This window comes from Gigantopelta aegis, chromosome 6 (genome assembly GCF_016097555.1).
Source record: "Gigantopelta aegis isolate Gae_Host chromosome 6, Gae_host_genome, whole genome shotgun sequence".
Taxonomy (NCBI): Eukaryota; Metazoa; Mollusca; class Gastropoda; order Neomphalida; family Peltospiridae; genus Gigantopelta; species Gigantopelta aegis.
Window position 1 is genome coordinate 101,268,890 of NC_054704.1, and position 13,801 is coordinate 101,282,690.

Below are 13,801 nucleotides of genomic sequence, written 5' to 3' on the forward strand. Positions count from 1 at the left end.
AAAAATTCACTAGCCCTACTTTAAATAAATACAATTTTACTAATCGTAATAATCAGATATGTCACCTAAAGAGGGAGATAGAGCTTAAAAACCCTTAGATTGGGGGTGGGAAGAGGGGGCAGGATATTCATATTTACAAAATAAGACTTAAATGCAGCATTTGAAAATAATTTTTGTCTACTAGCCGTCGGGCTAGTTATAATAGTTATTTACTAGCCCAACACTGAATATCACTAGCCATGGGAGTGGGGCCACCATAATCTAGAAGCCCTGTCTAATGGATCTTAAACTAACGGAAATTATCAACTGGCTGGCTGAACACCAAAATGAAATACTGACAAGCTTGATAAGACAAGAAAAATGAAATACATAAAAGTTATAAACTAAAATCAACAGCAAAAACAGAACTACTTTGACCGTCCTCTTTTAAAACTGCATTTATTTAAGACAGGTTTTAATTCTAGGACAGCACGAGTGACATCTCTGGTGGTTCTGAGCCATGATGTTTAGTAACAATGGTATATTATTTACAACAATGATTGTTATGTCAAAAGTCATCAATTGTCATGATACTGGATTTATGAGAATGAGTACAATATAATAGCATGATACTGGAGTGAAAACAATGACTATCTGTTGTAATGATATTTGAGTTATGACCATACTGAAATCTGTTGTCATGGGCAACATTTGATATCTTGAATCAGAGCTACAAGGATCTATGGTAATGTTATGATACTAAAAACATGAAAATGGTATGATATGATAAAGGATCTGTTGTCCAGATCTTTGTTATGACAAGGGCAATATCTACTGTCCAGATATTATCCTAATATTAGTTATGACAAAGACAATATCTGTTATCCTGATATTAGTTATGACAAGGACAATATCCGTTATCCTAATATTAGTTTTGACAAGGACAATATCTGTTATCCTGATATTAGTTTTGACAAGGACAATATCTGTTATCCTGATATTAGTTATGACAAGGACAATATCTGTTATCGAGATATTAGTTTTGACAAGGACAGTATCTGTTATCCTGATATTAGTTATGAGATGGACAATGTCGTGAGATGTATAATATTTGTGGTCATGACTTTAGAATCAAAAGGTGTGATATCTTTTGTCATGATTTTAGATTCATGAGGTTGTTATTGTTACATTAATTTGATGTTGTGAGTAGAGTTAATCACAATAATTATGAAAATAAAGTCTCAAAAATTGTAATTTCTTTAATCTTGATTTTGAAAAGTAATGAACTAGAGATTTTTAATATTAAAGAAGGGCAATCATGAATAATCATGACAAGGATGTTACTTGCAGCCATTATGTTTTAATCATGAGAAAGGTAATAACATCTACAGCAATGTCTTGAAGCTAGGAGAATGACAATCTCAGTTGTTGTGATTACTGAAGAAGTAAAAGACATTTCTTGTGATTTTGATATGACTAACAGGGCACAACCATCTCCAGTCATGAAATCTGGACATTGGCTTTCTCAAATCTGAATGATTTTGATATGCTTAAATGGCAGTACTCGATTTTGTGACTGATGTCATTACATCGTTGTGTCACCTTTTTGAAAACATGACAACAGTATTAGATCTTCAGTAATGAGACACAGTGGGGCATGCTAACTACACCCCTGAGTGCATAATGAGGAAAACAGACTGGTTGAATGTAATGAATTTAAGTTCATAAAATAGTCATTCATGATGAGGTGCTATATGAACGTTATATAAATAAACAGTCACAATTTTAAATGAAAAATATCATGAATTTAAGATGAAGAGATAGATAATGAATTTAATGTAAATGGATGATTTTAACCGCCATCTGTAATAATGAATTTGGAGTGAATAAAACAGGCTTCTGTTGTTATTTCTAATGGCCTTTCTATACTGATGAAAAAAAAAACACGAAAAAAAAACACCCACATAAAATAAACAACTTACAACCACATAAGTCTATAAACATTGCATTAATAACAATTCTCTATTAGAGGAAGTAAAATTATCACAGCTTCCAGAAATACCCATTCCAATACTTGTTGCAATGTCTGATACAATAAATTAAACAATATGCTTAATTATAAGCAAGCCCACAGCCGGATAAGTCTGTAAGCTCCGATGTACCACGTGGTGAACTGAGACATTTTAACACACAAAGGCTACAGCACAAAGTCTGGCTTCTGCTAACTTAGCATAGTTTACTCAGAAAACGTCGACAAACAGTCACTGAACCACTAGAGTTGTCTCCCTTCCTACTAGGCAGTCACTGCTACCATGGCTGTGGGTTTTTTGGGTTTGTTTTTTGGGTTTTTTTTGCATGTTCTACGAACTGGATGGCAATGACTGATTTAACAGCAATAAAATCAGACGAACAACACACGCGCACACACACACATGCTGGAGATCACATATAGTTGATGTGAGCAAGAAAACTTAGGTAATCGCATTTTGTTTTTGTGTTTTTCGTTTGGTGAAACCAGCCAAGCTGTGTAGGGTTCGTTGATTCTCTCTCTTGCCATATATCACCTTCCCTGAGTCATCCTACAAGCAGTCCAACAGGTAGCCACATTAGCCCAACACATTAGCCTGGCTACAGCTTTGCACTCGTGGTCTGGCTGCTGTTTGGTTTTGTTGTTTTGTGTGTTTGTTGGTTTTGTTTTTATTTTCTGTCTAAATTTTGCACACAGCCTTGTTGTGAACATTGTGTAAAGTGAAGATACTACATCACTTTTTGTCGACACTCCGATGGTCAGGATGTTTGTTTAGAGGATGGTGGTTCTCCTTGGACATTTGAAGTACCACTTGATTGCTCTCCAACTGTCCCGGTGCAGGAGCCACATCCTCGTCAATGTCAAACTGAAACTTTGATTCATCGTCCTTCTCGTCAGACTTATTGCTACAGAAACTCGATGAGGGGCTGATTGGAATCCTCGACTGGTACCACTCGCGATTCTCCTCCAGGGTGTTGAGAATGTGCTGAGCGTCGGGAAACACGAGGTCTGCCCATGTCTCCCACAGTGGGTGAATGATGTAGTCGATGAAACCAACCTGCAAAAACAGACCACAGTCGTAATCAAGTAAGTGACATGTTTCTATTCCACAGGAGAAAAATATGGATGTCACAACTGTGAAATAGATATCAACCTAGAAAAATCTACAAAAACAATCCCTGTCCCTGGTACACATGTGTATATAGGTAGTGCTCAAATAAATCCTCCATTCTGGGAAGAGAAAGCCAATATTTTCACATAATATGGATGGTTCAGTTAAATTACCAACAGGTAGAGTGAAGTCAAAGACAAACCATCATGACCACATCCTGTATTCAATATCTTGTAGAAGAAATAAGAAATAGTTTTATAAAAAGTATAATGCTGTGTGTCCATCTGTCTAGACTTGTTGTTACAATGCCTCAACATACTGAGTTGAACATTGGAGTATAGCTTTATCATGTACAGTTATAGATTACGTTTCACTTTCATAGCAATTTACCCATTTGTGACAGGGTTATGGCCCTTGAACTTATGAGATACAAAAATCTGTTGGCCCCAGTAGGGGACTTAATTTTGCTTTAGCAGTAACCTCAGAAGTGAGAGATAGGTGTTTTGTTTACCTGAGATTTTTCAATGGTGGCGGACTCGCGGTCACACATTGGACTGATATCGAGCCCGAGGTCACGCTCCATGTCGCCCTGGTGGAAGAGCTCGCCCATGATGCGCTCCACCCATATCTTGTACAGCTCGAGAGGCTTCGTTGGGTTACTCAGGTCAGAACAGTGCACCATGTTCTGTAGAATCTGTACAAAATATAACACAGTGTCAGAACAGTGCATCATGTTCTGTAGAATCTGTACAAAATATAATAGTGTCAGAACAGTGCACCATGTTCTGTAGAATCTGTACAAAATATAACAGTGTCAGAACAGTGCACCATGTTCTGTAGAATCTGTACAAAATATAACACAGTGTCAGAACAGTGCATCATGTTCTATAGAATCTGTACAAAATAGAATCTGTACAAAATATAACACAGTGTCAGAACAGTGCACCATGATCTGTAGAATCTGTACAAAATATAACAGTGTCAGAACAGTGCATCATGTTCTGTAGAATCTGTACAAAATATAACACAGTGTCAGAACAGTGCATCATGTTCTGTAGAATCTGTACAAAATATAACAGTGTCAGAACAGTGCACCATGTTCTGTAGAATCTGTACAAAATATAAGTGTCAGAACAGTGCACCATGTTCTGTAGAATCTGTACAAAATATAACAAGTGTCAGAACAGTGCATCATGTTCTGTAGAATCTGTAAACAATATAACACACAGTCAACAATACAGGCAGAAAAATACCGGAATAGCATTCTTGTTACAAGTATTTGTCCATGAAACACTGATTTCTGCACATAGCACAATTCAATGGATTGATAGATGGATGGATGGATCAATTGCAAAAAGAAAAAGAGATGGATGGATTGAAGAAAGAAAAAACATTGATAGATTGGTGGATGGAAAGGTGAGCAAACAGATCGATGGATTGATGAATAGAAAGATGGGTATATGGATGGATTTATGGATGGATGAATGAATACATGGATGGGTGAGTAAACTGATGGATGGAAGAATGGACAGATGGAATTTGATAAAAGTCTAATGGTGCACTAATATGATACAACTGTAAAAGTAATAGATGAGAAAATTAAGTAACGTAAAAAAGGTAAGCAAAATTAATATATCCACTTCCCATGTAGCTTTATAACTAGAAGATAATTCTTGAAAAAAACAACCATTAAATGTTATTCTGTTTGGTGGTATAACACTGGCAATGCTGTACACACCTGTATTCGGTCAGTGTAATTGTCCAGCAGGAGGAGGCCAGACCCAGCCACTTTCTTCGTCTCCACCATCGTCTTCAGATCGGCCAACAGACTCATGTGTTTGGACATGTCGGTCGCCAAAACCTAAACAAGCAAATCAATACATTTATGATTCTACACCGCTTAACTGGGTTTATTTCTCATTGTCATAAAGTCATGTACATTCATGTGGGTACCTCAAGGCAGTAACCATCTCTGTTAAAAGGCCACTTTACAACTACCAAAAATTATCTTAGGCAATAAAAAGCCATGTGTTTCCAGTAACCAGACTATCTAGGAAAACGCGTTGATTTTTAAATTATTTATATATACATGTAGGTGAAAGGAGTAAAAGTGTAGAAAAAGAAAAAATTAATAAATAAATAAAATAAAATAATAAATTGTTCTGACACATACCCAGAAATACACATTTGTTTTAGGCCTAATTATCTATTTTTAAAATAAAAACAACACTAATTACAGTTTACAATCCATATAATTTCATAAGATGCACACTTTCTATGATGCCACACCCAGTATAATTATCTACTGGGACACAGCAAACTGAATACTACCATTTGGTATTAACTTTAAAGTGAGTACAAGACTTCACATCATAACACAAACAGCAGTGATCGGTTTTAAGAGGCCATCTTACTTTTTTCTATATCATTCAAATTGTCCAAATTGAAAAACAGGTTTTTAAAATTATAATTGCATTGATGGATACAACCCATTAAAATGTGCTGAGTGCAACATGAAATAAAACATTTCTTCGTGAGTGATTTTCTTTGAGCCACTACAGACGCTACTTGAGAAGAGATGTTTGTAGGTAACCCAAACAAGGGGTGAATGCCCTGTGTTCATGTGTGGGCAGTTATAACTGTGGTCTGAAACATGCTTTATCAGCTTTATTTCTATAATGTATAGTCTTGATGAAATATTTGATTTTTTGGCAAAACAAGTTGTTTTTGATCCCCCCAAAAATACATTACAGTGAGGACAATATTTCATTCAGTGTGTGTTTTATATTCTCTACAGACCAGTCTGTGTTTAGCAGTAAGAGAAAAGGAGATAGAAATCAGTCACGTTTTGCCACAAAAGAAATTCTTCTCCATTTTTTGTTTGTAAGAAATTCTCAAATACATTATTTAAAAAAAAACCCACCCATTACAGAACATAACATTCATTACAAAAAAAGATATATTATTGGAATTTAAACTATACTTTATGGAAACACAGATTACTCCTACACCCAAAAAACCAGCAAGGGATCTTTTATATGCACTTTCCTATAGGTAGAAAACCTCGTACAATGGCCTTTGATATACCATTTGTACTGTTTGGGAGAGGGAAAAAACCCTTAATCTATAGATGATGAGCGAACTTATGGCCTGCTGCACCACAGGCGAGTTTTCTACCACAGAACTACATCTTAACCCCATGTTAACCTTTAGTCTGTATGAAAATACGAAAAATATCTTTAATAGGTCATTTTAGCCATCAAAAAGGATGTGATATAATTTGTATTGGTTTAATGCTGAAAAGTTCTGTGCAGCAAAATAATATGCAAATAACTGATTTATGCTATAAACCGATATGCAATAAAGTGGATTGCACTGTATTACAATGGTACAAACTCGGGACATTAACTGGTAACACACATAAGTTAAAAACTGGAATGATAAGAACATACAACAAACTCACCATATCGATGACCATCTTTCTGAGCGTCTGCCTCTGTTTCTTGCTGAGATTGGCGAATATATCACAGTTCTTTTCTTGCAGCAACTTGAAGGCCACGGCCAGATGATGGTTTTCCAAAACGGACTCATCATTGTACATCACAGCAAGTTCAGAAGCTGTGGGGAGGAAGAAAACTGTCTTCATCAAATTGTCATTACAACTAAATATACATCTCAAAACAAGTTATGGGTCAGTAAAGTTGAAGTTTACTTTGTTTAACGACACCACTAAAGCACATTGATTTATTAATCATCAGCTTTTGGATGTCAAACATTTGGTCATTTTGTAACATAAGGTAGCAAGGGATTTTTTATATACACTATTCCAGAAACAGGATAGCACATACCAGAGCCTTTGATAAACAAGGGTCAGTCAATATATTTTACATATAGGCCTAAATGCATTTCACTGTAATACTATTATACTGAACGTACTTGTATATTTACAGATTCTTAAATGGTTTCGAGTAGCAATATGATCGATAATGCTATATTTTTTAATTGAAATTGCACTGAGATAATGTTCATTCTTATTCAGTTTATGGTACTGGTGTTTTGGAGTGTTTTCAATGATATAATGATATATTATTCATAATGTTATAGTAACTCAACACACAATTGGAAAGATGAATTAGGAAGAAGAAAAACATTACCAGTAGTTAATGTTTGTGTGTGGAGAGTATACAAGTGCTACTATATAAGTAATCTTTAATATTCCACAAATCAATCCACAATTTTATTATAGAAAAATGTTTTATGTATTAAATAAAAAGAATTAAAAAAATATTTATTGTTTTAACTGTAGATGAAATAAATTTAAAAAAAGAAGAAGAAATTATGGGAGAAACAAAAGCAAGCTAGAGTGCTTCTTAGTTAATAGCTAAAACAATGGTTTTGTTTTACTGTTCACCTAAAGATGCATCAACTATCATAAGTATTTACATCTTTTAGCAAGCTATTTTACACACCTATTGTTTTGTTTTTTACTATCATAAAACAGAATTTCAATCATAACGAAAACATTTTCTTTTAAACTAATGGATATATATCATGCTAATGACATTGTTGTCGTTTACACCAGTATATGTATGCAGATAAGTAAAACATTCTGTTATTTTCTCCTCTTTCTGCTTAAACCTCTGATCTGTAGTTTGTAATTGTAGCCCATAAATTTCTCACAGATTCTAAGACTACCTTCATGATTATCAATTAACATCAAAATGTCTGTGTCTCGGACCCTCACAGAACGGACCCTCACAGAACGGACCCTCACAGAACGGCTCTAGCTCTCACAGAATGCTCACAGAACCATCTCTAGTGCTCAGAGAATCTCTCAGTCAAGAGGATTGTTTGCAGTCAGACTTAAAACCAAAACAAAGATGAATGGAGTCTAATTCTAGAGCCACAAACATACCACGACCTTGATGCAATATTTTCCAGTAAACAACCTTGACAGTTTTATTTAGTACTTGAAACAGAAAACACTCAGAAACTTTAAGTTTGTTTATAATTATTTTCTTGCTTATATTTAATTAAGATTCAAGTATGATGTCCTGGGCACACATCTCGGTTACCTAGACTGTCTGTCCAGGACAGTGGGTTAGTGGTTAGTGAGAAAAAAGTCATGCCCTTACCCATTGAGTAGTTAAACTCAAACTGAGTGGGAGCCAGTACTGGGATGTGAACCCAGTACCTATCCATCTTAAGTCTCATGATTTAACCACTACACCACCGGGGCTGGTAATTTAAGGTGGCCAGTAGGTGAAAGATATGCACAGTTACTAGCTGCATGCGGTGTCTGGTATGTGACCGTAAATGACATAATTAGTAACATGTGGCTTTCATGTGCACACAACCTGTAAACAACAGCAGGATCACAACAGAGGCAAGAACATTTCCTTAACAAAATCTCTTCTTGCGATAGCTAGTGAACATTTAAAAAAATGTAATCTTTGGATTAGCAACGAAACAAAAGAGGAGTACTTTAATAATAAAATGGCCTTGTGTTTTAAGATGGGCTATAGCCTAGGGACACGACTACCCACATGAAGAGCTAATCAGGTGGACTACAGTCAATGTGTCTAGCCCAAAATAATGTAAAACAAATCAATAATGGTCAACATTATTATGGGCTATGCAGGTGGTTTGTAGCTCATGGTCAGCACCTGTAGAGAAATGGTGAAATAACAACACACAACTTGACTTATAAAAAAGCCCCAAAATATACTGGTTATCAAAGTTTCTTTGTAAAAAACGTCCAACTAAGTGCTTACAAGTGGCTACTGGTCGTCTATCACATACATGTGTAGACTTAGAGCAAACCCATTACATTTTTCCATTAGCAGCACTTTCATATGCACTTTCCCACAGATAGGACAGCACATACCACGTCCTTAGATATACCAGTTATGGATCACTGGTTGGGTTGGGAAAATAATAATCAAAGAATGGGACCACTAAGGTGACCCAGGTACCTCAGACGAGAGCTCTACCAACTGACTAAGAGCACTGTCTGGAATGACATCAACAGGAGTAGCGATGAAGTAGGGATGAAGTGGAGAGGAATCAATCCTGCAACTAACCACTCCTCAGGTGAATGCTCTACCACTGGATAAACACTTCACGTACAAATGAAGAAATTCAGAGGTCAGTGCCTCCAGGAATTTATTTACGTGGCTGCAGATAACGGCCTGAATGCATGAAGACATGTCTCTAGCAGATAGCTTCTGAACCGCCCTAGGAACTCGCTAATAAACAGTAGTGTATACATCCACCTGGAGATAGCTGAAGAAATTACTGTAGCCTGACATCTGGCATACAAGACTAACTCCTAATGTGATAGCATAAAAATGTGTGGAATGCTATCATAGTGACAATATATGTTATCACACATTTCTCAACAACGTGCCCAGTTCAGTTAATATATATAAGGATATTTAAAAAAAAAAAAAAAATATATACATGTATGTTCTTAAACGAGATCGTTTCGGGGGTGGGGGTTCTGTCATGGTTTGGGCAGCCATTGCCCATGGTTATCGTTCACCACTAGTCGTCATTGATGGCAATTTAAATGCTCAACGTTATCGCGATGACATTCTCGCTCATCACGTCATTCCTCTGTTCCATAACAACCCCAACATCTCAATTTTTCAGCATGATAATGCCACCTCTCATACAGCTAGAGACACTGTAAATTTTCTTAGGACAAATAACACTGATTTCATTGATGACTGGCCCGCTAAAAGTCCTGATCTCAACCCCATCGAGCATGTCTGGGATAGTCTGGATAGACGAATGAGGCGTCATCCCAACCCACCTGCTAACGTCAACGAACTTCGTCAAGCGCTCATTCAGGAATGGAACAATATTCAACAGGCAGAAATCAACACTTTAGTCAATTCTATGCACCTGCGATGCACTGCAGTGGTCAATTCAAGAGGTGGTCATACCTGTTATTAAGTGGGTTTTTTTTTTTTTTTAACCCCTACCACACTTGGTCAAAATTTCTCCCAGTTTCTGTTAACCTATGGCCATGATTTTTGCACCAAACGATGCATCATGGAACACTCTTTAAACGCATGTATAACAATTATTCCCCCAGTTTGTTTTCATCAAGTTATGTTCAAGCAAAGTTAGCGGAAGTTTCTTATTTTGTTCAGTATATATATATATATTAATAAAAATAAAACTTAATTTAATGACCTTGTCTTTTTTTTAATGACTTATTTTTCAGATTTTGTTTTTTTAATAGCATCTACAGTTCAGTAAATATATAAACAGATTTTTAGAATAAAATAACATATACTGTCTTTTTTGTCTTCTTTTTAAATGCATAAACATAACAGACTTGTTTACTTTTTGTGGCGTCAACATCCATCCAGTTTAATGAATAGAAACATATTTACCAGAAATTTAAAGGAATTATTTAAATGAAAAATAAACTCTGTAGTATTTTAGTTTTATTTGGTGGGGGGGGGGAATGGGGGGGGGTTGCAAGGTATCGACAGTATGAATTTGTTACAGAAATTTTAAAAGTGTTTTGCCATAAGTAAAGTCAATGACCTATGGTATAATATATATTGCAACTACAGCAATTTATAAATTAAAGTTAGTTTTGTTTAACGACATCACTAGAGCACATTGATTAATTAATCATCAGCTATTGAATGTCAAACATTTGGTAATTCTGACACATAGTCAGAGGAAAACTGCTACATTTTTCCATTAGCAGCAAGGGATCTTTTATATGCATCATCCCACAGACAGGATAGCACATACCATGGCTGTTGATATACCAGTTGTTGTGCACAGACTGGAACGAGAAATAACCCAATGGGCTCTCCGATGGGGGATCGATCCCAATCTGACTGTGCATCAAGCAAGCACTTTACCACTGGGCTACATCCCGACCCTCAGCATTTTATATTGCTATTGGAGCCCTGGATGGAGGTGGGGTGTTGTGTACTCACCAGTGTTGACTAAATACTGGTTTGTAACTCCTGGGTGATCCACATCGTGTATTGTACAAGCAAATATGGCTGCCAAAATTTCTAATTCCGTGAACACATTCTGTAAAGAAAAACACATTCACTATTACATAATTTCTAAAAACAATGTAGGTAATAACAATTCACAATTATCAACAATTTAACAAATACACAACCCATTTGCTGGGTTGTAGAAGTTTATACTAGCAAACTCTTTGTAAACAAAAAACGAAAATGTTTATAAAAAATATCCTTTACAAAATCAACATATGATATGCAAGTACTTCTCTTTGCTATAATATTGCTGATAATGTAACCAACAAACTTGCATCAAAACTTCAGAGTTGTTTCCCATATCATATCATATCAAGTTGATCAACATGACACAAATATGTTACAACCATTTTTTACAACTATCTGACTGCTCAAGAAAAGGTTAATGACATCAAGGAATCTTTCTTTTTACCTACACTGTGCTATAGCTTATCATTTGCACACTTTCAAGAAATAGTTTGAAATAAGTTAAGAATACTTTTGCAAATTAAAAGAATCCACATATATTTTTAATTGCTCTTTTCATTGTTTTAGAAACTTGATTTTGAATTGTCTTGTTAACCATTGGTCTAAGCTTAATAATATTGATGGAAACAATAAACAGTTTGCAAATGCCAAGGTCACAGTGAAGAAGGAAACACCTAGTTGTTTTGAAATCACTTAAAGGTTACTGCTATTGTTGGCAGTGATATCTATGAGGGACTAATTAGCTACATAATTCACACCCAGCTCCATATGAGGACCCAAGTGTTGCCTATACATGGGAGACTTGTTACCAATATTACACACACTGCCACTGCTCATATTACACACATCCAGACCACAGTTTGATTTATTCACACGTGTAATGTCTGGTGATAAGAAATGCAAAACCTTCAAGATTTCAAGTTACTACAATGCCAAGTTATACCAATACTGGTAGGTATATTACTATTAAAACGAACATTTACACATGTTAAATATAGCTCATTCAGTCAATAAATTGTGATAACTGCGAAATGAAGGAGATATTTTTTAACTTGCAGGTCAAACTTGATGCCGTTGTGAATGCAGCCATGAAGTTCTGCACGTATGGCCATTATAATTAAAGAGAAACAAAGGCGTTGTGCTTGATACCATTTATCATAATGGGAGATAACTTGAGATGAGAGAAGGACAAACTATTCCATTGATGACTTTCATCACGTAAGCAAATTACCAAATGATGCAATGACGCAAATTGAAATCAGCTGTATGCTCGGGTGATGTGAACAAGAGTACATTTAATATTTAACACTTATTAAAGGAGTTCAATGAACTGGGTTCTTGTAAAATCGGAAACTAAGATAGACACACCAACAAAGGATACATTTGTATCCAAATAGTTTCTTCAGCCTTTGTAAGCAAACTGGTACAGTTAAACACTTTAATAATTAAGCAAGTAAATGCTTTTGTTTGTAGAAAAGAATTATCAAAACACTGTGAAATTATGTATGTGACAAACAGCAGGTACTCCAGCCCATGGAGGAATGTAGGGTTCATGCATTTCTTTTCCCCCACTATGATCCATTATATATTACGAAAAACCGAAAACCAAGTTTTAATGTTTTTGAAACAAATATATAGGCATAATGAGTAGTTTTATTTTTCAAACATTCTAGTAAGTGGAGTGGGAGATTATTTCATTGTAGGCATATAACCTACATGTATTATTTCCCGTTCATGGTAAAGAATCGGCAATGAGATCAATAAAATATTTTTTTAAACTATTTCTCAAGCTGTGAATTTAGCAATACTCTATTCTTCTACTGATTTCAGATTTTGGGTCGGAAGTGTAAGATCCTGAGACGGGAAAACCAAAATATCTATATTTCATCATTTTTACAATTCTGACAGAATCCTAAACATACACACCAATGCAGCCAAATATGTAAGAAGGAACATTGCTATATGAAAGGGAGAGCATGCACTGTGTATATTATGTCAGAGTAGATATGTGAGAAAAAGTTTGTTTTGTTTAGCACCACTCGAGCACATTAATCACTGGCTACTGGATGTCAACCATTTGATCATTCTCACTTGTAGTCATCAGACAAAACCCGCTACATTTTTCCCAATGCAGCAAGGGATCTTTTATATGCATTTTCCCACAGACAAGAAAGCACATACCATGGCCTTTGACCAGTTGTAGTGTACTGGTTGAAATGAGGAAAAAACTCTATCAGTTGAACAGATCCACCAAGGTGGTTTGATCCTACGACACAAGCACCTCGGGCAAGCACTCAACTGACTGAGCTAAATCCCGTTCAAAATATGTTGAGGGTCAGATATATAGAGATACTATGCGACTGGCCTTTAGATACCATTTATATCACACTTTTAAATCAGTTTAAAGATAAATGGTATCTCATGGACACAATGTAGGATTCTGTTTCTTACATATCCTAAAACAAACATTTGTTCAACTTACATACAGCCATTGCCAGAGAAATCAGTTTTAGGTTAACTTATATTACACAGTGCAATCAATTCCAATTGTGCTTTATTTCACTGGATGATATAGTTGTGGCAACCAGGTCATCAATAACACACACATATATAAGAAAAACCAAAACATTTTTTTTTCAAATGTTGGTCTCATATGGAGATTATTTCATTGAG

The 13,801-nt window shown here is 35.6% G+C and overlaps 1 protein-coding gene across 1 annotated transcript in view; it reads right to left on the reverse strand.

Moving 5' to 3' along the window:
* Positions 1-421: 421 nt before the first annotated feature.
* Positions 422-13,801, reverse strand: part of LOC121374835 (cAMP-specific 3',5'-cyclic phosphodiesterase 4C-like) — a 196,127-nt gene continuing 182,747 nt past the window's right edge. Inside the window, exons 10-14 of the mRNA XM_041501946.1 lie at positions 11,090-11,189; positions 6,583-6,737; positions 4,858-4,980; positions 3,631-3,813; positions 422-3,065 (exon numbers count right to left, since the gene is read on the reverse strand). Of these exons, the coding sequence (XP_041357880.1) occupies positions 2,742-3,065; positions 3,631-3,813; positions 4,858-4,980; positions 6,583-6,737; positions 11,090-11,189 (885 nt within the window). The 3' untranslated portion in view covers positions 422-2,741. The remainder of the gene's footprint in view (positions 3,066-3,630; positions 3,814-4,857; positions 4,981-6,582; positions 6,738-11,089; positions 11,190-13,801) is intronic.